Genomic DNA, 25,790 nt, shown 5'->3' with positions numbered 1-25,790 from the left:
TTTTTTTTCTCTCTCTGCACGCTTCTATCTTCTTCATTTTTATTTTTTTATTTTTTTTAATTCCAAACGTGCTACTTTAATGCATCAGAAATTTCTGACGCGCTGAATCTAGCACGTCAAAAATTTCTGACGTGTTAAATGTTGGCACGTCACTAAAAAAATGGGCGTTGCATTCAACTTTTTCCCTCTTCATTCCCTTTTTTTATATATTATTTATTCTTTTTCTTTTCTATTTATTTCCCCACACTCTCTCTCTCTCCTCTCTCAATCTGCACAGCTAGCCGGCCAGCTCCCTCTACTCTCTCAACCCACACTTTCTTCCCCTCTTCTTTTATTTCCCTCTGTTTTTCTTTCCCTCTTCTCTGATCTGCATAGTCGGCCAGCACCCTCTAGAGGGAAGAAGAAAAAGAAGAGAAGCAGTAGAAGAAATGCATAAGAAGAAAAAGAAAAGGAGAAGAGAAGAAGAAGAGAAGCAGAAGAAAAAATAAAAAGGGGGAAGAGAAGAAGAAGAAGAAGAGAAGATATATAAGATTTTTTGGGTTTTTGAAGATTTGTTGGGTTTGACGTCTGGGTTTTTGAGTTTTTTTGATTTTTTGGGTTTTGATTTTTGAAAATTAATGGAGAAAAGAAGAGAGAGAGAGTGAGAAAATGGAGAAAAGAAGAGAGAGAGAGCTGGCCAGAACAAAAATGGAGAAAAGAAGAGAGAAAGAGTGAGACAATGGAGAGGGAGATCGATCGATCTGGAGATGGTTTAAAAAAAAAAAAAATTATTTTAATTGAAAAATAATTTTAATTAATAAATTTTTTTAATTGAAAAAAAATTTCTAGAAAAAATTTTAAAAAACAAAAATTATTATTTTTTAATAATTTTTTAAAATTTACTGATGTGTTATTTTAAACACGTCAAAAAAAAATTCTGACGTGTCACTTTTAACCCGTCAAAAAATTCAGACATGTTAAATCTAACATGTCAGAAATTTTCTGTTTCTGACACCCATAATATTAACGCTTGAAATACGTCAAAAATGTCCCGTCAGAAGGATTTTCTGACGTGTCAGACCACTTGACACGTCATAAAACTTATGTCAGCAAAAAATTGGTTTTTTGTAGTGTTAGCAATATGAATGGTTCACATACATTTGTTTCCTTGATCTATATGCAACTAGACCAACAAAAACATGAATTTGTGTTTTTAATCAGATTGTTCATAAATTTCTAGAAATAAACTTATATAGGAAAGCTTTTGCTCTTGATCCTTGATTTTGAAAATCAAGAATTTTGATTACCTGTAACCTAGACGTCAAATGCCATGTTAGAGGCTACATTTCAAAGGTTTAAAACTAATATAAGTTGTTACACAGTAAAACATTCGAATAGTGAAAATATCGCTACAATGCGACATTTAAACCCAAATGTCACCTTTTGGAAGGCGACGTGTGAACAATGTGCATCATCTTTTTGAAAGGTAACACTTTGCACTGTTCAAATGTCTTTATAATTGGAAAATGCTCCGCTCTCTTGTAGAGTCTCTCTGAACTGTGTTCACTTATCCCCTGTTTTCTCTTCCTTTTCTTTCCTTCTCTCCTATTTAATTTTCTCCTTCCTCTCTTTGATCTGTGGAGAACCTGAATCTAGAAATTGCTGATCTTATCAACCAGACTTCAGCTCTGAGTTGGTCAGATACCCCCCCTCCCTTGGTCATCCCACTCATCAATCTATATTCCCCATACACTTTTCATTGGGAAAGAAGATATTTTCTTCTCAACCTCTTTCCGAAGTTACTATAAAAAGCAATATTTCTCTAGCTTGGAAATTTCTAAAATCTCTTGTTCTGAAGACAGAGATGATAATTTGATTGTTTTTACTTTTGAAAATTTGGAGGACCTCATTATAGTGTTGGAAAAGTCCCCTTGGAACATTAAGGGTTCTTCTCTGTTCCTAAAGAAGTGGTCACATGAAGATGCCATTGAAGATTTGGATTTCTCAAAAGCTGCGTACTGGGTGCAAATCCATAATCTTCCTTTGGATTTGGTAACTGGTGAGAATGCTAATGGTATTGGTGCAAGTTTAGGAGAGCTGCTGGCTGTGGATAATGAAGATAACTTGAAGGCTTCGAGAAAAAGCTTCCTGAGGATACGGGTTCTTCTAAATCTACTCAATCCCTTGGTACCTGGTTTCACACATCATAGACCTCCGAAAGCTCCTCTGTGGGTGCAGTACAAATATGAGAGGCTTTCTAACTACTGCTATACTTGTGGAAGATTAGGGCATCTCTCTTTTTCTTGCCCTCTGGATCCTAAACCTCCTGATCATGGCAGATATGGTGACAAGTTGAAAGCAAGTCCTCCAAATACCAGTAGGGTTGTTCAGCTCATTCAACCTAGGAGGCAGATGTCTGTGATTGAAGGTTCTAATGAGCTTGCTATCGTCCCTGTTCCAAATCAGCCTTCTACTGAGTCAAACCATTTCTCTATTCCTGGTCATCCTCACCAAACCCACCGAGACCAATCCACCTCCTCCTGCTCTTTTCCCATTCCCTAAGGTATTCTCCCTTCCCCAAATTATGCTAGTCACTTCTCATTGAGCCCCATTAATCCCAACTTTGTCTTTATTAAAAAGCCTTCTCTTGTCAAGTTTCCGCCATACCTCAATAACTCCTCTTTAATTCTCACCAATACCGAGAAACTCAACTCTCTCAACCTTTGTTTACCTAAAAACACGTGGCCTTCCCCTACTAAGACTTCTATTGCTATTGGGTCCCATTCCCTTTCAACTTATAGTTCTAATCCCTACTTGGATCCTGTAGAACCTGGTTCCACCTCAACCAATCTAGTTACTCAAAATTCTAGTTCTCTCCACACTCCCTCGCATCCTATCTCCTTTCCTGGACTAAGAACTCCTCTCTCCTTTGTCTCTTCTACTCAAAAAATGCCCCGTCATTCTTCTACCACCTCCTCTAGAAAACGTTACCATCCTTACCCCCAATCCTCCTCATCAAAAAAACCTAATATAGGTTCCACTCTCTCCTCCTCCAAAATTGATGATGATTTTTCTCAGAATGTTCAGAGTTCCTCTCCAGAAAATTCTTTGGCAGCCGGGGTGGCGGGCTTTAATCTGCCCCCACTAGCTCAATGAAGGTTTTAGCTTGGAATTGTCAGGGTTTAGCTCGTGGCCCGACAATTCGTGCTCTCCGAGCTTTGATCAGAACTCATCATCCTGATCTCATCTTTCTCTCTGAAACCAAAATTCCCTCTTCTTGTTTTCGCACCTCCTTGTTTGGTTTGGGTTTCTCAAAGTGGTTGGAAGTTCCTCCAGTTGGTATTCAAGGGGGGCTTTTTTTGTCTTGGAAGCATGATGTGGACGTTGGACCGGTCAGACTTGACAAGAATTGTATTTCTTGTATTGTGTACTCGGATCCTCTGCATAGGCCTTGGTTGTTCTTTGGTGTGTATGCTCCTCATACCAGTCAGAGACGTTCAGAATTTTGGCCTCTTTTGGCTAGGTTGGGTAATTCTTTTGGTGGTGCCTAGTTGTTGCTAGGTGATTTTAACTCCATTTTGTCTTCTTCAGAGAAGAGTAGAGGCCGTGCTTTTGGTTCTTCTTCTCACGGAGATTTTGTAGACTTTGTTCATTCAAATGCTCTGGTGGACCTTGGTTTTGTTGGCAACAGATTTACTTGGAGTAATTGTAGGATGGGAAGGGCAAATATTTGTGAAAGACTTGATAGGGGTTGGCAAACCAGAGTTGGGTTCATCTCTTCCCAAACTCTTTGATTAATCACTTCCCGGCTACCCATTAGGTCATTGCCCTCTTTTGATCTCTACTTCTGGTACTTATCGTAATCTTCCTAAACCTTTTCGGTTTGAGGCTTTTTGGACTAGGGATAAGTCTAGTCATGGGGTCGTGGCAGAAGCTTGGTTGGGTGAGGTGGAAGGTTCCCCGGCTTTCTCTTTGAGTAGGAAATGGAAGAATACAAAGAATGCCTTGAAAAATTGGAATCATCACCATTTTGGCCATATTCAACACAAGATTAAATCATTGATGGCTGATATCAGTGTGATACAATCTATTCCGCACTCTGCTGGTAATGCGGCCAGAGAGCAGGTTCTTCAAGAAGCCTTGCAAGAACAGCTTTTAAGGGAGGAAGTCCTGTGGAATCAAAAGTCTAGAGAGTTGTAGCTTACCTGTACTGACCTCAACACGAAGTTTTTTCATGCCTCTACGGTGTGCCGTCACAGGTATAATTCTGTTTCTAGTCTCAAAACTATAGAAGGTATTACTATTGTTGGTAGAGAGAATATAGGCAATTATTTGGTGCAGCATTTCAGTAACCAATTTACTACTACTAATCGTAATTTAGATAGTAGTCTCTCTGACTTGGTTGATAAGGTGGTCACAGATGAGGAGAATGTTAGTCTCTATGTAATTCCTGATGAGTATGAGATTTTCTTAGCAATTTTTGAACTTGGTCTTAACAAGGCTCCGGGTCCTGATGGGATGATTGGTTTATTCTATAAATTCTACTGGCCAATTGTTAAAGGCAGTGTGGTTTACTCAGTTCAATCTTTCTTTCGTGGTGGTTTTCTTCTCAAAGAATTCAATCACACCAACATTGCTCTTATCCCTAAGGTGGACAACCCTCACTTGGTGCATCAATTTAGACCTATTAATCTTACAAATTTCAACTATAAGATCATCGCTAAAATCTTATCCTCTAGACTCAAGCCTATTTTGCACAAGATAATTTCTCCTACTCAGTCGGCTTTTCTAAAAGGAAGATCCATTCACGACAATACCATTCTTGCTCATGAGTTAATCCATACTATGAAGCAAAAGAAAGGTAATGGTGGCTTAATGGCCTTGAAGCTTGATATGGCTAAAGCTTTTGACTCCATGGAGTGGGTGTTTCTAATAAAAATTTTAAACCTGTTGGGTTTTCATCCTACTTTGGTTTAGTGGATCAGTCAATGTATCACTACCTCCTCCTTCTCTATTCTCCTTGATGGTGCTCCTTTTGGTAAGTTTTATCCGACCCGTGGTCTGCGCCAGGGAGATCCTCTCTCTCCATTCCTCTTTATATTGGGGTCTGAGATTCTTTCCAGATAAATTTTTCGTGAGGAAAATCTGAGTCTTCTTCATGGTATTAAAATGGCTAGAATGTGCCCTCCTATTTTACATCTTTTGTTTGCAGATGATGTTATTATCTTCTCTAGGGCTAATGTTTCTGAAGCTAGGGTGATTCTCAATTGTCTTAACACTTACTCTGCTTGGTCTGGGCAGCATATCAATATGGCTAAATCTGCAGTTCTTTTCAGCAAAAATTGTCGTGCCAGCTCCAAAGCTTCTATCAATGAGATTCTCAACTTGGCACGAATTCCAGCCATTGCTAAGTACCTTGGTATCCCTCTCTTCATGCATAGAAAAAAGCAGGATTCTTTTGTTGAGCTCAATGACAGGATTTTTGCTAAAATCTCAGGTTGGAAAGCTAGACTTTTATCTCAAGCAGCCAGAACCACTTTGATTAAGTCAGTGGCTAATGCTATTCCAACTTATCTTATGTCTTTATTCCTCCTTCTGAAGGCTTGGTGTTCGGCTATCAATTCTGGCCTTAGGAAGTTTTGGTGGGACTATCCTCAAGAAAAGAAGCACAATCTCTCCATTCTCTCTTGGGAAAGCATTTGCAAGCCGAAATCCTTGGGTGGTTTAGGTATTAGGACTATGGAATCTCTTAATAACTCCTTACTTGCAAGACTTGGCTGGAAGATGACTTCAAATCAACCCCTTCTTTGGGTTGATTCTCTTAGGAGTAAGTATCTCAAGAATGGTATTTCTTTTCTAAATGCTCCTACCAATCCTAGCTCTTCTTGGCTTTGGAAGGGTTTGTTGAAAAATAGGAAGGTTGTTGAGAAGGGAGCTTGTATTTCCATCTCTAGTGGTTTGAATGTGGATTTGGTCTTCTCCTTGGATTCCTTTGATGCCTAATTTTAGGCCCATTCCTAATGCTAATTTGGATGTTTGTCCCTGTCATACTGTGGCTGATGTTATTGTTCCAGGGGAGCAAGTTTGGAATTCTCTCCTATCGCAAGACCTTTTTGATCTTGCATCAGTTCAACATATCCTCAGCATACATCTCCCTTATAGGCCTTCTTTTGACAAGTGGTCTTGGATTCCCTCTTCTTCAGGACTTTTTTCAGTGAAATCAATGCATGATCTCTCTCTTTCCATGGAAGGAAGGCCTTCTCCTCTTCATTCTGAAGCATGGTAGCTCCTTTGGAGGCTTAAATTCCAAGCAAGGTTTAAGCACCTTTTATGGAAGGTTGCTTGGGACATTTTGCCATCAAGAGCCAAGGTTAGTCGCTTTGTGGTCTCTGATGACCCTGTTGCTTGGGTGTGTCCCTTCTGTAAGGGACCTTTGGAAACATTATCTCATTTATTCTTGGAGTGCAACCTGTCCATTGCTTTATGGAGCTCTTCTCCTTGGCAGATTTCCACCCACAGGTTTGCAATTCAGCCTATCTCTAATTGGATTTCTGCAATCCTCTCTCCAATGACGTCTTTTGGTATTCCCAAACCTGAGGTGAGAAAGTTCCAGCTCTTTGCTACTCTTGTTATGGATTTTATTTGGAGGGCTAGGAACTTGCTTATACATGATGGCCTTCAACCTTCTTCTAGTCAAGCTATTATTCAGGTTTCTAGCAGTCTTAATCACCATATTACTGCCTGGCATGAGCTTGATCTTCCCACTCTATGGGTGCCTCTGGTTGTAGGTTATGTAAAAGGCAATTTTGATGTTGCAATGAAAGGGTCTTTTGCGGTTGTGGCGGCAGTGATTAGTGGTGATATGGGAAACATTATAGGTGCTGCCACTCAGAAGCTTAATTCATCTGATGTTCTGCAAGGGGAAGCTTCTGCAGCTTTGTTGGCTGCTCGGTTGGCAGTCTCCTCCGGTTGTGATAAGCTTATGTTGGAAGGTGATGCCCTTCTAGTTGTTTTGGCTATAAACAACTCATCTTTATTCTCTTCTTGGACTTTTGCTAATTGTATTTCTAATATTAGTTTAGTTTTTTCTTCTTTTCAAAGCTGGAATGCTTTGAAAATTTTTCGATATGCCAACTTTTGTGCACATGCTCTAGCTAAATGGGCCGCTTCCAATCTTCTTTTTGGAAGCATTCCCACGGGATCTCCTATTCTCTCTTCCATTCGGATCAGGAATGGAAAAGATTTTCCCTTGTATATATATTGATTTTTTAAAAATAATAATAATAATACTTTTTTCCAAAAAAACATATATATATATATATATATATATAACAAAAAAAAAAATCAAATTAACTATCTTTTTCTAAAAAAAAAAAAAACAAATTCAAATTAATTTTTTTTTTAAAAAAAAAAATAGAGGCAACCACTTCTCGTGGGGGGTCGGGGGTGGCTCACAGGCCACCCCTTCCCCCAGGGGTGGCTACTAGTTTGGCAACAAACTGGCAACAACCCAGCTATTATTATTTTTTTAAAATAATAATTTTATGAGTGTGGGTTAAGGAGGGAGAAATTTTGAAGTATTTGCGCGTGGTTGATTGTTATAAATACAAACTTTGAGCGCCAATATTTTCAAAATTGGAGACGTTTAAATAGTAACATATTGTTCATGCATCGCCTTCGCGCGTGAATAGAGGCACATGAACAGAGGCGCGTGAACAGAATGTTATTATTCACGCGTCGCCTTTCATGCGTGAATAATAACACTATTCAAACGTCACTTTTTTATGAATAGTGACGTTTAAACAGTAAAATGCCGCATTTTAGTGACGTTTTCCAAAAACATCACTATTCCAAATGTCATTAATTGGGCTTTTTTTAAAAAAAATTTAAATTTTTTTAATTTTTTTTTTTAATTTTTAATTTTTTTTTTATAGTGTCTGCTGGGAAAATAGTGAAGAAACTCATAATAGAATGGAAATTAAATACAAAATAATAAAGAGAGAAAATGGAAATAAAGAATAATAAAGTAAGAAATTGGAAATTTATGGATGGTTCAGTCTCAAAATACGGATTCGGATCCCCGCCAATACTGCCAAAATTGTCCATCATGTTTTCTTCAAATCCTAGCCATCCAATGCTATCCAACGGCCACCAGCTTGACACGTGTCCCACTCAAGATAAATAATAAAATATTGTTTATTTTTTAAAAAGAAAATGTAAAATAAAATATTAAAATATTAAAATTAAAAGATGATTTGTGCACTTACGAGTACATTAAAATTTCACTTACGACATTAAAATTTCACAACACCACTTCCATCTTTTCCAGGTTGAACCGAATAATGATTTCTTTGAGAGATTCATCATCCCGTTGCTGCAAGGTTAGAAGATGACGTGACGGCTTCTTCCTTACCCAAGTAGCTAGGAAATAGATTAGGAACTTCTTGCCCAGATCTTCAAATTTGTCGATGAAGTTTACAGGCAGCTCTCGGAACCACTCCTAAGTGTTCCTTGAAAGGGTGAGAGGGAACGCTCAGCATGCCACTTCATCGGGAGTATCGTGGAGGCCCAGGTGGGTCCAAAAATTCTCCAAGTGTTCAACGGGATCTCCCATTCCTACATAACTCAGCATCTGGGGGGGCTTTGAACTTCTCGGGCAGCTTAAAGCTTTCTACCCGTTTGGTGAAGGGCAAACCCGTGCCCATCAAAAATTTGTCAATCAACGTTGACTTTCCTTCCTTCTTGTGTCCCATCTCTGCAAACTTCCGCTCCAGTTTTTGATCTAGCTCTTTCATGACTTTGTTGATGTCCTCCTACATGTTTGGTTGTCCTCGCTCCTCTCGGCGATTGTTTTACCGGATATTGTTAGAGATGAAGACCATATTAGAGAAGACCACTTCAAAGATAAGCCACAAGAGGAATCAAGATCAAGAAGGAGATAATATTTATCTTCTATATTATCTCCTTATATATATATTTATCTCTTTATTTATCTTATATTCTAAGAGATAATATTGTACTCGAAGTAGGACTCTAGCATCACGTTCCAATTCTCTTGTATAGATTATATAGAATTCAAATTGTACATTACTCTATATAATAAACGTAATAGTGTGCTGTTTAGGTATTCGAACCTAAAGCACTTACAATTTATTTTCAGATATGACCTCCACGGTTGTTTTCTTCCCCACGCCTCTCCCATCGCACACCTTCTGGGTTGGTCTGACTCTGCTCATCCTCTAGGTAGACCTCCAAGTTAGAGAGGTCCATCATTCGATCGAACAACTCGTCGCGACTATACGGATCTATTCCGCTATCCTCTGGTTGGGTTGCTCCTCTCCAGAGCTTGGTTCTGTAGATTGGAGTGGGCGTTGTTGTTCTACTGGATCTTTGCCCGATTCTGGTTGCCGGAGTGTGTTTCGACTATCATACTAGATATATTATTTTTATGAGAAACGAGATCATCGTTCCCACGAATAGCGCCAAACTGTTAGAACAATTTTTGGTATGGTGTGAACACATTTTTCGGGCTCGAACTTGAAAAAGATAGACAAGGCAAACACGAAGAGAAAACGCCTTGTGTTGAGCATAATCTCCCCCCGATGCCCAAGTAAGATGTAACAACCCAGGGAAAAGCGCTAGCCATATCTGCGCTATCACCCCAAAAGGACTAGTCAATTTAGAGCTTCCCTATAATTCATTATAAAGCCCAGTTTCTCCTAGTAACTAGGCAATGTGGGACTTAGCACCCATGACTATCTCTATAAACCATCCACTCTATGTGGGCTTCTTTTCATCTTCCCAATATGGGACCGGAGTATTACAAACTCCCCATTTTAAACTCCTAACGTCCTCATCAGGTCCACGTCATGCAGTGCTCCAATATCACATGACCTAGCGTTACTAGGTGGCTCTGATACCACTTGTAACAACCCGGGGAAAAGCGCTAGCCATATCTGCGCTCTCACCCCAAAAGGATCAGTCAATTTGGAGCTTCCCTATAATTCATTATAAAGCCCAGTTTTACCTAGTAACTAGGCAATGTGGGACTTAGCACTCATGACTATCTACTCTATGTAGGCTTCTTCTCATCTTCCCAATATGAGACCGGGGTGTTACAAACTCCCCTTTTTAAACTCCTGATGTCCTCGTCAGGTCCACGTCATGTAGTGTTTCAGTACCACATGACCTGACATTACTAGGCGGCTCTGATACCACTTGTAACAACCCAGGAAAAAGCGCTAGCCATATTTGCGCTATCACCCCAAAAGGACTAGTCAATTTGGAGCTTCCCTAGAATTCATTATAAAGCCCAATTTCACTTAGTAACTAGGCAATGTGGAACGTAGCACCCATGACTATCTCTATAAACCACTCACTCTATGTGGGCTTCTTCTTATCTTCCCAATATAGGACCGGGGTATTACAAACTCCCCCTTTTAAACTCCTGACGTCCTCATCAGGTCCACGTCATGCAGTGCTCCAATACCACATGACCTGGCGTTACTAGGTGGCTCTGATACCACTTGTAACAACCCAGGGAAAAGCGCTAGCCATATCTGCGCTATCACCCCAAAAGGACTAGTCAATTTGGAGCTTCTCTATAATTCATTATAAAGTCCAATTTCACCTAGTAACTAGGCAATGTGGGACTTAGCACCCATGACTATCTACTCTATGTAGGCTTCTTCTCATCTTCTCAATATGGGACCGGGGTGTTTCATAAGATCTCTGAGAAAGTGTATGTAAGCTATAAAATAATTCAGCATGTCGTTGATACCTGGGGTTCGGCCTATAAATAGGTTGATAGGATCACCCATATTAGAACTTTTCCTTCAATCTTATCTCAGCTATGTGGCGATCTTATCCGAGTCTTGTATTATGGTTTGGACTGAGAGTAGTAGCCGTGTGAAGAACCTAAGACGATCCTTATGGTACTGGATAATCGCAAAAGGGAGTCCTAGACTCAATGAGACTCAATTACTAAGTATTAGAAGTTGATTTGGTCACTACATCTGTTTATAGTAATAAGATAGTCCCCGAGAAACTGAGGGATTGGCAGCCCCGAAAAATACATCCCCAGGTGGTAAATTCTTGGGCGATTGTGTCTTGGCGATATCTTTCTTCCTTTCACTAATGACTTCTATGGGCCGGGCCTTTATCAACTTTGGATTATGTTGGCTAAGACTTGATACCATAGCTCTACTACTGGATTATGATCCTACAGCCCATTGAGTCGTAAGAGGAAGGATATTTTCCCAATGAATGGTATTTGCAGCAATTACTTATTTAAATTACTATCAATTTAGGTTATTAGCAGAGAATTCATGAAAATTCAGCTATTTAAATAAATTTTGAACAATCGGACTATTTATTCAAATAGACAAATTTTATATAAGCTCTATTACAATAACAATTAGGGTGCGTTTGACATTGCAATTTTATGAAGAAAAAAAAAGTGATTTAAAAACAAATAGGAGAAAATGAATTATTTGGGATTATATTTTTTAAAAATTGTGATTTGAAAACAAAGAAAAAAAATTACATATTTTATGCATTTTTAAATCGCTGATATGGAGGTTCCTTTTTGAAAATACACAATTTTAAAAGTCAAACTCCAATTTCATCAAAAACTTAATGGCATTTTTAAAAATCAAATTTTTTAAGCAAACATTTTAAAATCGATATTATTAAATTGTAATTTTTAAAGTCATAAATCAAAACAAATCCTTAAACAACTAATTGTTGTGAATGTCAATCAGACCATAATAAACGGCCCAACAAATAATATGTTACTCTTTTTTTTTTTTTTTTTTTTTTTGACATGTCCGCACAAAGAGAGGGGAGGATGATTCGAACTAGTGACCTCTACTTCATTAAGTGTGGTCTCAGCCAATTGAACTACCTCTTGTGGACAATAATATGTTACTTTTAAAGAGACTCACGTGTTACAAGCCTCATGCAACATGTCCTAGTTTGGTCCCAAAATTGACTTTTGCTTTGTGGAAAAATAGAACTAGTCGAGCCCTACAACAGCAATGGATGTTCACAACACACAAGATCGTCAATGATTCCATCTCCTTTTCCTATAATTCACCAATGATTTGGCATTTTAAAGTGAAAGAATTTGAATGTGTTGTTCTATACATAATGTTACAATTCGTTTGAGTTTGCAATTTAAAAAAGTATGAATTAAAAGTAGAGATTTAAAAATTTGTAATTTGACAACGTAATTTTTGAAAATGCGGTTAAGTGTATTTGCAAAATTGTAGTTTATCGTTTAAAATCACAATTTATCTTTAAAAATTTTACGTTTTCATAAAAGAACAAATTTATCTACAATTGGAAAATGCATAAATTTTGCATTTTCAAATTACAATTTTTTAAAAACGCAATCTCAAACAATCAATTTTATTTGATTTGGTTTAACATTACACTTTTTTGTTTATGAAATAGCAATGCCAAACATAGCTTGGAAAAAATAAAAATAAAAATAAAAAGATAAAAAAGAAATAATGGCTTAGAACTGTAGCAAAATTTGATTGATATGTGAAAAAATAAGTATGTTTGATATGAACAAGTCCAAAAAAAAAAAAAAAAAAAACATAAATAAATAAATGTTTGTTTTGTAATAATTTTTTATTTGAATAATAATAAAATGTGATTGATGTAATGTAAAAAATAAGAATGTTGAAGTAGAATTTGAGATGAATAGTGATTGATTTTTTTTTTTTTTAAATTTTTTATCCATAGGTAAACAACCCCTCTATAAGAAGATGATCTTAACTCATTGTTCTCTTAGAGCATTCCCAGTAGCTTTTTCGTTGTTTTCTCTATATTTAAGGATTTAACCTACTTTTTGCTTCCCTATGTTAAAATATGCTCCAATAGCTTCCTTTAATCGTTTCCTATATCATTAAAATATTTATTTATTTTATTAAAATAATATTTTATTTTATTCTAAAAACATTTTTCTTTTTCTTTCCATCTCTCTCTCATCTCCGTCTTCTTACTGTCCCTGACTTCTTCACTTTCATCTCCTTCTTTTCTTTCGCCCCAGCCGCACCTCTCTCCCTTTCTCGATCTCACTCTCTGCCTCACTCTCATCCCCTCACAGACCAGCAAGCAAGAGGAACAACCACAGACCAGCAAGCATAGATCAAGAGGAGCAACCAGCAAGCAAGCTACAATGATTTTGGTTTCTTGAGGGGTTTTGATTTTGATTTTGATTTTGGTTTCTATTTTTTTTTTTAATTTTGCAGTCTACCTTTTTTGGTTTCTATGGTTGATTTTTGCAATCTATTGGAATTAGTTTCCTTAAGAGTTGAAAGTTGTCCATTAATCTTGTCCCTGCGCCGCTTCTCTGCTTGGCTATGGCTATTGGAAGGAGTTGCACCTCCATCTTCTCCAACCCCTCCTCCTTCAGATGGGAAGCCATGGAATTGAAATCTGGAGCTGGTGGAAGCTGAGACATGGGGCGGCAGGGGCCAAATTTATACAACCAGCAAGCAATCTACTGGGTTTTTATTTCTATAGTTGATTTTGGTTTCTATGGTTGACTTTTTTTTTTAATGCAATCTATCGTCTTCTTTTTTTGGTTTCTATGGTTGACTTTTGCAATCTACTAGGTTTTTTTTTTAATCTGGGTTCTTTTTAGGGGGTGTCAAAAATTACCGGGAAACCGGGGTCCCGGTTCCGGGCTGGTTTGATTTCAAAAACTGGGTACCCCGTTCTGGTACCGATTTTTGGTACCCGGTTTTTAACGGGAATACGGGTTTCATTTTTATTATAATATATATATTTTATGACTTAGCTTTTAGGTTTAGGATTTTAAAAAATTAAATTTTTATTTCTATTCAAATAAGCAAAAAATATTGATTTTAAAATTTTTGGATCTTTTAAGTTGTTTTTTTTTTTTTTTAATTATTTGAACAATCATAACAAAGCCTCTTTAATTTAAACAAAAGCTAATAAATTTTTTAAAAAATGGGCCATCTTATGAAAAAAAAAAAAAAAAATTGGCTTATTTAAGGCCCAATACATAAAATAAGTCCAAAAATTATTTTTTTTAAAAAAAATAATAATTGGGCTTTTTTTTTAAAAAAAAATTATTGTGTCTACTGGGAAAATAGTAAAGAAACTCAAAATAGAATGGAAATTAAATACAAAATAATAAAGAGGGAAACTGAAGATAAAGAATAATAAAGTGAGAAATTGGAAATAAGGATTAATGGATGGTTCAGTCTTAGATACCTAGCTATATCCACCACTATGGAATATCTTGCTCTTATTTCTTTATTAGGTTTACAATACAAAAGACTTCTATTTATTGAAGAATTTGGATAGGTAAAGATAAAAGATAAGTATGATAATCAATTACCATCAAAATTATCCTATAAAGAATAATTACCTATTATAGAACCATATCTTATATTCTAGCATTCCCTCAAATTGAAGATGGAAGATTTTTAAAGCTTGAGTTTGAAAAATAAAAAATAAAAAATAAAATGTTTTTATTTTTTGTGATGGTGACAGGTGGCTAGTCTAATGCCATAAAGAAATTCCTAATATAATGGAAATTAAATACAAAAGTAGAATAAAAAGAGAAATTGAAGACGAGGATTTACGGATTGGTAGTTTAGTATTAGATTTGCCATAATGTTCATGGATGTTTGCTTGGTGCCGGAATTTGAAATAAACAAATAACAGCTTAATTAATTTATATACTAATTAAAATCAAAACTAATTTAGTACTATATATCATTTCATTAAATAAAATGGGAGCAAATAGGAGGCCCCTTATGAAACGATTATCTTTGTTTATATATAATTGGTTAAACTCTTTTTATTTATTTATTTATTATTAAAGAAAAAACATTGGTAATACATTTCTCTAATATAAAAAATAGATGATATTTTAACAATTATTATGTCGGTCCCATCATAATCCTCTCCACCCACAAAGTAATATGTCACTTTGTTTTTTTTTTTTTTTTGTGAAATACATGGCTCACGTGTTGCACGGTTCATGCAATTTTTCCCAAAAAAAATGATCTCATCATTGATTGTTCTAAAATTCACTTTTGCTTTGTTGAAAAATAGAAAAAGTCGAGCCATACAACAACCATGAATGATCATAGAATATGTGAGGGACCATACTTTCAATATTTTTAGTCAAGATTCGAGTCTATTAACTGATCTAAGACTTAATAATTAGGTAGCAGAGTTTACACGTGCTAACTATGTTAAAGCAACGACTATAATTGAACTGAATTAATGAGTCAAGTCATGTATCAAAAATTTAAAATTAATTGAAAAAATTTCACAAATCCCAATGAACTTCTACGTGTTTTGAAAGTATCTTTCAAAAGTTTAAAAATTCTTATCAAATTTTTAATTTTTTTTTTTCAATTACCTCTTTCCGTTAGAATAAATTTTGTCAAAATTTTCAAAATACTAATATTTTTTTTTATTACATAAAAATAAAATAAAATATTTTAAAGATTCAGGGGTTTATTTTTTTATTAAAAAAAAAAATCTTTGCAATATCTTTGCAATTTTTTTTATTAAAAAAATAGGGATATTTTGGAAATTTTGACAAAATTTAACGAAAAATCATAACAAAATAGAGTAATTAAAAGAAATTAAAAGTTCGCTACTTTTAATTGAGAATTTTTAAATTTTGAGGGGTTGTGTCAAAATAAGTATAAGTTCATAAAGGTTTTATGAAGTTTCCTCAAATTCATTTGTTTTATTTTATTTTGAGTATGACCCAAGTTCAAACTCTTCACAATACTAAATTATATATTGAAGGTTGGTTTATTTTATTTTCAAACAACCATAAACTTTTTTGCAAGTTGTATGAGTAGTAAACTTAATTTTTATTAAGATTATATTGTTAGAGTCAATTACATAAACTAATAGTTATTTATGAACTTAAAAAATTTATATTCAACAACCTTGTATTTATAATATAATGGGAAAAATATAAAAAAAGCCTTCCAAACTAATAATCGTTTGCAATAGAGCTCTACAATGTTTAAAAAGTATTAAAGTAGTCTATCAAACTAACAAATGTATCAAAATGGCCATTTATTTTTTTATATTCCTATAATACCCCTATTCTTTTAAAAAATAAAATAATTAAATAATTAAACAAAAACCAAACAATTTTTTAAAAAGAAAAAAAAAACAATGGGCGAATAAATAAATAAAAAATGTTTCTTAGAATAAATAAATAATTAGTCACTGTCATTGGCATAAATTACAAATCAATTCATGTCGTATGAAAGTAAAATAAAAAATTCTTGAGATATTAAAAAAAAAAAAAAAACAATTTAGTCCCCGGAGTCAAATTTCGTTATAAAATGTGACGAATACTAGTAAATGTGATGTCAACACCAATAAAAATGACAACATGTAAGCAATACTTTTAATAATTAACGTCAATTATCTTCTCAGAAAAAGAAGGTAGACAAATGTGTGACGTAGACTCTTGCATTATCCAATGGATAGGGATAGGAGACAACAATTAGTCTCATTCCGATCGATTGGGATAAAATAAATAGGGAAAGTTATATATACCGTTAAACTATAATATACAGTTTTTTTTTCTAAGCAAATATGGGAAAACAGGGATTGGAAAATCATCAACGGGCTAGGCAATCCAACAATACGCCCCAAAACATCCTCATCAAAGAAGGTAAACAAAATATAAAAGAGAATGCATCAAATAAATGATGCCACCCTATTACTTATTGGGACAACCAAAAAACCTTGCCACCAAAAGAGAAATAGTTGAAAGTGCACGTGACATTTTTTTTCAATTGATTTTCATCAAATTTCATCAATTGACTCAAGTTAGAGCGTTTACATCTCACTCAATAAATACTTCACTAAATAATCACCTTTTTCAATTTTAGCAATTCACTATTTTGAGGTACGTATATTTGACTAGTATTTTAGCTATCAATTTTTACTTTCTCATTTAAAATATTATTTATGAGAGAACAAGATTGGGTTTTTATTCTATTTTATTATAATTAGGTTATGTTATTGAGCTACAGTGCTCAACATTAGCTAGTCGGATGCATGTGGGCTCTTTTTGGCAAAATGGCTCAACAAAATAGCAAAGAATCAAAGATTGCTCTAACCCATACGAACATTTGAACAAATAAAGAAAAATATTGATAAACATATTCACTCCCTCTTAGTTCTGTTGACAAACCCTAGATTTTCAATGTTTCTAATCACATGTTCTAGGCCATCCAATTGTTATAATCTAACATTTTTCATTTCCCCTTCGTTAAGTTCCTCAATGGAGATTTGGTCACATGCCACCGGAGTCAAGTTACAAACATCTTTATGTTCTTTCATTTGCCATTTCTCATTCGATGTGGGATCGGTGAGTGGACCGGATCATCAGATAAGGGAGAACAACTTACTCTTGTGGAGTCTCTGGAGATCAAGAATATAGCATTGTTTGATAAGCAGTGGCGGAGCCACCTTATGACCTATGGGGGTTGTGGCCCACACAAGCTTTTTAATTTTAATTTTTTTTTTATAAGAAAAATTTTGAAAATGGCTCCTATATATTTGTCATTAAAGAAAGAAAAAAAACAAAAAAAACTTGAAACAGAGGGCTTGCTTGCTCTTTTAAAAATCAGCCTTTTTTTTTTTTTTTCAATCACTCTAAAGCTTTTTATTGAATTATTGGTAATCATCTTCTTTTCTCTATTGAGTAAATAAGGCAAAAATAATATTTGTTTTGGTTGCATTTGCCATCAAACACTATTTGCTTCTTAGAGAATATTATAAGATTTATATAAAATTAGCTTGTAGAAATTTTCGAGAGATATATGTTTAAAAAAAAAGTTGGGAAGTGTTCATAATCAGAGCAAAAAATTAAACACTTTAGCTATATATAATTTATTCCATGATTATATATATATATATATATATATATATATATATAATCAGGTTGTCTATTATGTAATTATAATTTAACTTCAAAATTTTAAGTTCATGAATCACAACGTTAATATTAAAAACTATCTATTCAAAAGAAAAGAAGTCGAAATTCCAAAAAAGGAATACACCGTTAGATTTTAATGACGGAGCTTCAAATCTCAAAGAGTGCCCTCTTAAATATCTAGGCTTACAGCTAAAGAACATCATTTTAAAATTTAAAAAACATTTATTTTCTATTTTAAATTATATTTATTATATTTTTAATTAAACCTCTATAATTATGAATTTTTGGCTCCGCCATTGAATCTTAAGAAAATAGCTTCCATGAGAAATGAGAAAGGAAAAGTGACGGTCCCTTTGGAGAGAGAGCTGGCGATGAGGATGTCATCAACATAAATGAAGACATAAGTAGCGTATTGAGGAGTCTGACAGATGAACAGAAAAGAATCGGAGCGGGAGCCGACAAAGCGATGACTGAGGCGAGAATGCCAAGCATGAGGTTGTTAGAAGCGTAGCCATTGGTGTTGACTAACTTTGCCTTGTTAGTTGTTACGAATGTTGCCTTGTTGAGGAATTGACCGTTGCTTGAGTTTCCACGTGGAGCCGACAAAGCGATGACTGAGGCGAGAGCGCCAAGCATGAGGTTGTTAGAAGCCTTGCCATTGGTGTTGACTAACTTTGCCTTGTTACGAATGTTGCCTTGTTGAGGAATTGACCGTTGCTTGAGTTTCCACGTGGAGCCGACAAAGCGATGACTGAGGCGAGAGTGCCAAGCAATAGGTTGTTAGAAGCCTAGCCATTGGTGTTAACTAACTTTGCCTTGTTAATGTTGCCTTGTTGAGGAATTGACCGTTGCTTGAGTTTCCACGTGGGAAGTATGTCCTTGTTCATTGTGTTTCTTCTTTAAGGAGCCCCTTTCCCCCTTGGTCCACATGTTTGTTAAGTTTTCTTGCCTGTTTTACTTTAAAAATAAAAATAAAATTCTAATGGAAACTTTATAAAACCCTCCTAAACTACCACTTACACAATTCTCTAAGTTTAAAAACTTTTAATTAAGGGTATCAAACTTTCAATTTCTTTCATTACCTTGTTCCGTTAAGATTTTCTGTTAAATCTTGTTAAAATTCTCAAAAATACTTGCAAAGAGTTAGGTGTTTATTTTTTTATAAACAAAAACATATTTGCAATATTTTTGTATAAAAAAAAATAGGGATATACCTGCAAAGAGTTAGGCGTTTATTTTTTTATAAACAAAAACATATTTGCAACAGTTTTTTTATTAAAAAATATAGATATTTTAAAAATTTTGACAAAATTTAACGAAAATAAGTAATTAAAAGAAATTGAAAGTTCGATATCCTTAATTGAGAGTTTTTGAACTTTAAGAAGTAATTTCAAAACCCATATATAGAAGTTGGAGAGGATTTTCTGAAATTTTCCAAAAAAAAAAAAAAACATACATATATATTTTCATGGAATCATCAAAAAAAAACTATATGATAAGACTTCTCTAAGCAATTAATGTAGTTTTATGAATTGATCCCACCAAAAACAGTATGCTCTTCGCTGTTCTAACTTCTAATCATCATCTGCCATTTTTAAGTGGACCATAAAAGTTAAAAAAGCCAAAGAAAGAAAAAGTAGTGGGCAATTATGTCACAACATGTTATTATTTTAATTTTAGAATCCTTTCCTATTGAGATAAGTTAATTCGAGGTTGATAGTCCTCCACCCCACCACCCCCCACCACCTTCTGTTTTTTTTTCTTCGTTCCTTTTTTTCTTGTTGACATGTCAGCAAAATTACTTGTTTAATTGCTCCATAATCCATTCATATATAATATATACATCCCCCACCCATAGTTAATTCTTCTCAACCTCCAAGAAGAACCCATGGAGATTTCTGCCTCCCTCATCTATTTTATGTTGTACTTGTTGGTGATGCTCCACTGTTATCTGGCTGCAGCAGTGAGAACCAACATCACCACAGACCAATCCGCTCTTCTTGTCCTCAAAGCCCACATCACCGATGACCCGAAGAAAATCCTGGCAACCAACTGGTCGTCTGCAGCCGGCTCCGCCTGCAACTGGGTTGGGATCACCTGCGACGCAAACCACCACAGAGTAACAGCCTTGAATCTCTCTTACATGGGTCTTAACGGAACCATTCCTCCACACCTGGGAAACCTCTCATTCCTGACACATTTATCCTTCAGAGCCAACCGTTTCCATGGCTCCCTGCCCGCCGAGTTGGCTTCTTTACGTGGGTTGCAAGTCATCAGCTTTGGAGAGAACAATCTCGATGGAGAGATACCATCATGGCTTGGGTTGTTGCCTAAGCTTGAAGAGTTGTATCTTTGTTGCAACAGTTTCAGGGGAACCATTCCGCCATCTTTGTTCAACACTTCGTCGGAACTGCGAATAATCAATCTCGGTCAAAACATGCTTACAGGTTCCACGCCCCATCCACCCATCTACAGAAACTTCACTTTTTCATTGCATTTATAATTATCTAGTGTCAGAATTCCCAAAATATCCCTATTCTTTTTAGGAAAAAAAGAAAAAAAAAATTGTAGGAATTTAGGCGTTAGTTAAGATTTATCGAAATTTGCAAAAATACACATGTTTGAATCTTTGAAATATATATATTAAAAAATAGATACACTAAATTGAGAGTTTTTGAAGTTTATGAAAGTAATTGCAAAAGTAGTGACAATATAAAGAGGTTGAGTGAAGTTTTCTCAAAGTTTATTTATTAAGTTGTTGGACCATCCAAGATTAGTTCAATGGTGTAAGAAAATTCTCAAAGTAGTTAGGTATACACTTATGGCATAGGTTTGAATTCCGTAATGAGAATCTTCATGCATGATATGTGTAAATCACCTTAATTTCTATTGATGCTTTGGATGGGCTAAGTCAGGTTATGACTCAGTCGAACTTGAGAGAATACCTACAGTTCCCACCATCTAGACCCATCATGTACGGCTTCCAACGGATAGACGCTACTATGGTCTTCTCCACCTACCCTTTTAGTTAGGAAAAAAAAAAAAGAAAAAAGTTGTTAGTAGTAGCTGAATTATATGTTTAATTTTATTTTTTGTAATTTTTTATTGAGATGATTAATAAAAAAGAAATTATAAATTTCATCACATTAATTTTCTTAACTTGACAATCCTTCACTAAAATGGCATGGACAGATTTAATTCATGGTTTACCATAAATTGTTGAAATATTTGCAGGATGGATACCACCAAGTTTAAGCAACTGCACTTCACTGAAGGAAATTAATTTGTTTGAAAACAACTTGACAGGTACGACCGTAACCCACTTCATCAGTTTAAATACTACTTCCCTCTTTGCCTAAACAATGATGGAAATCCTCAAAATGTAGCTCTACCACTACCAGGATGGTGTATATATATATCAAAAGAGTTTAATAATATTGTGGCAGCATGACACATCATAAACAATAGAATTGTGACACATGTCTTATTAAAATCAGTATTACACTAACGAAATATGTTAAGTTAGTAGACAAAATTTGACTGTAAGAAGTAAATTATTTTTTTGGTATACCTCTGAGTTCATTTTGATACCATAGGAAGATGAATGTAAATCAAGTAAACCATAGAGATTGATGTTGCATTTTTTTCCTAAAATCATTGTTTGTTGTTGAAACAAGTAGCTCATATTCTCTCAGGCATAGAGAGTAATACTGAAATACTAGTATGGTTGATTGAGTAGTCGGAGTGAATGGAGCGTAAGCATTGTCGAACCATATAAATCTATGTCTCGATTTTCTTTTACTCTCTCTTTTAGATTTTGTCTTATTCATCATTGTTGTGCACGGTGACAACATTTGTTAATATGAGTATATTAATACATATGTTGCGAATAAAACTTGATATTTATAGTTTAATATGATTGAATGAAAATATAATGATTTTTTGTTTAGTTTTTGTACGAGCGAAATTTTGAAAAATGTTTTCAATTGAAATCATTCTCCCGAAAAATGAATTCAGCTGGAAACATTTTCCAACTTACGCCGAAACAAATGGAGCTAACTTAAAACATTTGCCAGCAGAATAGATTTTACACCGAAACAAACACATATAAAAATATATGAAATATTGTAGTAGTTAAATAAGGTATGCATTCGTTGTAATTGTGGCAGGTGAAGTACCCTCTGATATTGGGAATCTCCCAAATTTGGTGAAATTGGATATCAACAACAACAGCTTAACTGGTGTCATCCCATACTCAATCTTCAATCACTCAACCATTAGAGTCATTTCTCTATATTTGAACTTTCTCTCAGGCCATCTTCCATCAGGCATAGGCAACTGGGTTCCAAATCTTGAGGTGCTTTACCTATGGGGCAATGAAATAGATGGAATAATCCCAAGCTCTATCTCAAATGCTTCCAAGCTCATTAAACTGGAGCTGGAGGAAAACTATTTCTCTGGCTCTATTCCTCATACCCTTGCCAATTTAAGGCATCTGGAGGTTCTCAACTTGGCCGGCAATTTGTTGACCAGAGAATCTGCAACTCTAGAATTGAGTTTTCTTTCATCTTTGACAAATTGCAGAAAGTTGACAAGGCTGATGCTTGCAGATAATCAACAACTGAATGGTACCCTTCCAATTTCCATAGGAAATTTCTCTGGATCCCTTCAGTACTTTTCAGCATTTGGCTGCAACATCAAGGGCACCATCCCAAAACAGATTGGTAATTTAAGCAACTTGCTAGTTCTGGCTCTACAAAACAATGAATTGGGTGGAGCTATTCCAAGTACAGTAAGGGGAATGAGAAAGCTCCAAGGTTTGTGTCTTCAGGGCAATAGGCTGCAAGGATCCATCCCAGATGTTATCTGTGATCTAAGTAATTTGGGTGAATTGTTTTTAAGTGGCAATGAGCTCTATGGATCATTACCAACATGCTGGAAAAGTCTTACTTCACTTCGAAAACTTTTCTTAGATGCCAACCATTTGACTTCCAAGATACCCCCATCCTTGTGGAGCCTTGGAGATCTTATGCAAGTAAACTTGTCTTTGAATTCTCTAAGTGGCCCTCTGCCTTCAGATATTGGAAATTTGAAGGTTGTAACACTTTTAGACTTGTCATGGAATCAATTATCAGGACAAATCCCTGCTGCCATTGGAGGCCTGCAAAATTTGGAAAGGCTCTCCTTAGCACATAACAAATTTCAAGGTCATATTCCTCAGTCATTTGGTCAGTCAATAAGCATGCAAGTGTTGGATCTATCCCATAACAATTTGTCAGGGGTGATTCCAGAGTCCCTAGAAAAACTCCATTGTCTCAAACACTTGGATGTGTCTTTCAACAGATTAGGTGGTGAAATTCCATCTGGAATGGATATTTCTATCTTCTCAGCTCAATCATTCATGGGGAATGAAGGGTTATGTGGTCCACCCCAATTTAAAGTTCCACCCTGCCAAGTTGTTGGACAGTCAAAGGCACACACTTCAGTTAAGCTTGCATATATTCTACCTGCTGTGATAGCAGCAATACTTGTGCTAATTCTCATACTTTTTCTGATAATAACCCTAAAAAGGAATGCAAAATCAGCAAGTCAAGAAGCTCCAACTCTAGCAACATGGAGAAGAATTTCATACCTAGAGCTTGAAAGGGCAACAGATAGATTTAGTGAAAGTAATTTGGTTGGGAAAGGGAGCTTTGGGTCTGTGTACAGAGGAACACTTTCAGATGGGATGAGTGTTGCAGTAAAGGTCTTTAATCTAGATATTCAAGGATCATTCAAGAGTTTTGATGCAGAATGCAAAGTATTACGCAGAATCCGTCACCGGAATCTTGTCAAAATCATCAGTTGCTGCAGCAACAACGATTTTAAAGCCTTAGTGTTAGAGTATATGCCGAATGGGAGTCTCAACAAGTGGCTGTATTCTCATACCTACTCCTTGGATATCCTACATAGAATGAACATAATGATAGATGTTGCATCATCATTGGAGTATCTCCATCATGGTTCTCATGTACCTGTTGTTCATTGTGATTTGAAACCCAGCAACATTCTCCTCAATGATGATATGATTGCGCATGTTGGTGACTTTGGGATTTCCAAACTCTTGGGTGATGGAGATTCTATGACCCAAACCATGACACTTGCCACTATTGGTTATATCGCACCAGGTAATGTTTCTTCACAACTAACGATAAGGAAAACTTCACTTAATCTCCTTGAATTTCTATTAATTTTGCAATGTTTCCTTTAAGTTCAAAAACTCTCAATTTAGTGTATTAAATTTTCAATTTTTTGCAATTTTACCCCTCTCATTAGGGTTTGGGGTTAAACCAAATAGTAAAAATGATAAAATGACCATTATACCCTTATTAAATTTATAAAATTACCCTTAAATTACAATTACATTTAAAGAATGGTATTTTAGAGATTTCAACAGCCTCTGTTGGGATTTAACAGAAATTCCAAAATGGATGGGTGAGATTCAAATTGTTTTAAAGTTCGATATACTAAATTGAGAGTTTTTGAACTTCGGGGGGACGTTGCAAAAGTGACAGAAGTTCACGTAATTTAAATGAAGTTTTCCTTAACATTTAATTTGGAGTTTCATAGAATCACTCATAATGCATACCGACTTCATGTGAGACTAGGGTGTTACAATATCGCCCTTAAATCTCTAATGTCCTTGTTAGAACCACATCATGTAGAAAGTTTCTTTGAAACAATTTATAAAATGACCAAATACTTCTAAATTTTAAATTGATAGAAAATTATAAATTTAATTATTTAATTAATATTTAACATTTATCTTTTAGCACTAAATTTTAATCAAACCTGCAGAGTATGGATCACAAGGGATCATTTCCACAAGCGGCGATGTTTACAGTTACGGTATTTTGTTGATGGAAACTTTCACAGGAAAGAAGCCCACTGATGAAATGTTTAGCGGAGAAATGAGCCTAAAACGCTGGGTAAAAGAGTCGTTGCCACATGCAGTAATTAAAGTTGTAGATGGTAACTTACTACAGAAAAACGATCGGCGTTTTGATGCTAAGCAGGATTGCATATTTTCCATTATGAGACTGGCCATGGATTGCTCAGCAGAGGCACCGGAACAGAGGATGCAAATGAGAGATGTCGTAAAAACACTCAAAAACATCAAAATGAAGTTTGTTGATGGGGATTGACAACATGAAAATTTGTCTTTGGTTTTGTGTTAGGCCCTCAGCAGACCATTAAGGATGTTTGAGTGCTTTAGTACTTGTGAATTAATCAAAGATTACTTGTGAAACAAAAAAAAAGAAAGAAAGTGTAATCGACCTTCATCAAAGATTAAGTTGTTCAAAAAGTTTTTTGTGGCTAGAATGAGTCAACCAATGTTGTACTAAATAGTATTCCTTAGGTAAATAATTCTCACTATATGCAGGATTGAGATCCTCTCCAACTAAGGAGAAATTTGAGATTCTCGAATTGTTAATTGCAGTCCTTTATTTTAATTTAATAGTCTATAAAATGCTAGCTGCTTTTATATAACCAAAGTATTAAATGCTGACTTTTGTTTTATTGAGATTTAAATGATTTTATAGACCATTAAATTTAAAATAAACGGTCGTCATTAACAATTGAAAAATCTCTAATTTCTCTCAAATTAGAGGAGATCCGAATCCCTATATACATACTCAAGTTAATCTTCCTTAAAGTTGATGAAGAAGAACTCATTATTACACAAAGAGAAATGATTTAGTGCAATAAAAAAATTATTTTTTGTTCATAAAAATTTTAGGTGGTAAAAGATCAAAAACTCTATCCATAGTTACCCATTGATGGCCTGTAATTTCTT

The 25,790-nt window shown here is 35.1% G+C and overlaps 2 protein-coding genes across 2 annotated transcripts in view; both read left to right on the top strand.

Moving 5' to 3' along the window:
• The window catches only part of LOC132169677 (uncharacterized), a 99,440-nt gene that overhangs the window by 53,577 nt on the left and 20,073 nt on the right, over positions 1–25,790 (top strand). The gene's annotated exons all lie outside the window — the stretch shown is intronic.
• Positions 19,798–25,264, top strand: LOC132170583 (receptor kinase-like protein Xa21). Its single transcript, XM_059581604.1, has 4 exons — positions 19,798–20,400; positions 21,188–21,259; positions 22,123–24,120; positions 24,791–25,264. The coding sequence occupies exons 1-4, from the start codon at positions 19,842–19,844 to the stop codon at positions 25,135–25,137; spliced, it is 2,976 nt and encodes a 991-aa protein (XP_059437587.1). The 5' UTR covers positions 19,798–19,841; the 3' UTR covers positions 25,138–25,264.

This window comes from Corylus avellana, chromosome ca2 (assembly GCF_901000735.1).
Source record: "Corylus avellana chromosome ca2, CavTom2PMs-1.0".
NCBI classification, from domain to species: Eukaryota; Viridiplantae; Streptophyta; class Magnoliopsida; order Fagales; family Betulaceae; genus Corylus; species Corylus avellana.
The sequence above is the reverse complement of the archived record's forward strand: the minus strand, read 5'-3'. Positions and strand labels throughout refer to the sequence as shown.

Bases quoted from the DNA above. Each gene is read 5' to 3' on its own strand.
- LOC132170583 (XM_059581604.1), top strand. From the start codon at position 19,842: ATGGAGATTTCTGCCTCCCTCATCTATTTTATGTTGTACTTGTTGGTG. The intron at 20,401-21,187 runs GTTCCACGCCCC...AAATATTTGCAG, and splicing joins CGGTCAAAACATGCTTACAG to GATGGATACCACCAAGTTTA. The intron at 24,121-24,790 runs GTAATGTTTCTT...TCAAACCTGCAG, and splicing joins TATTGGTTATATCGCACCAG to AGTATGGATCACAAGGGATC.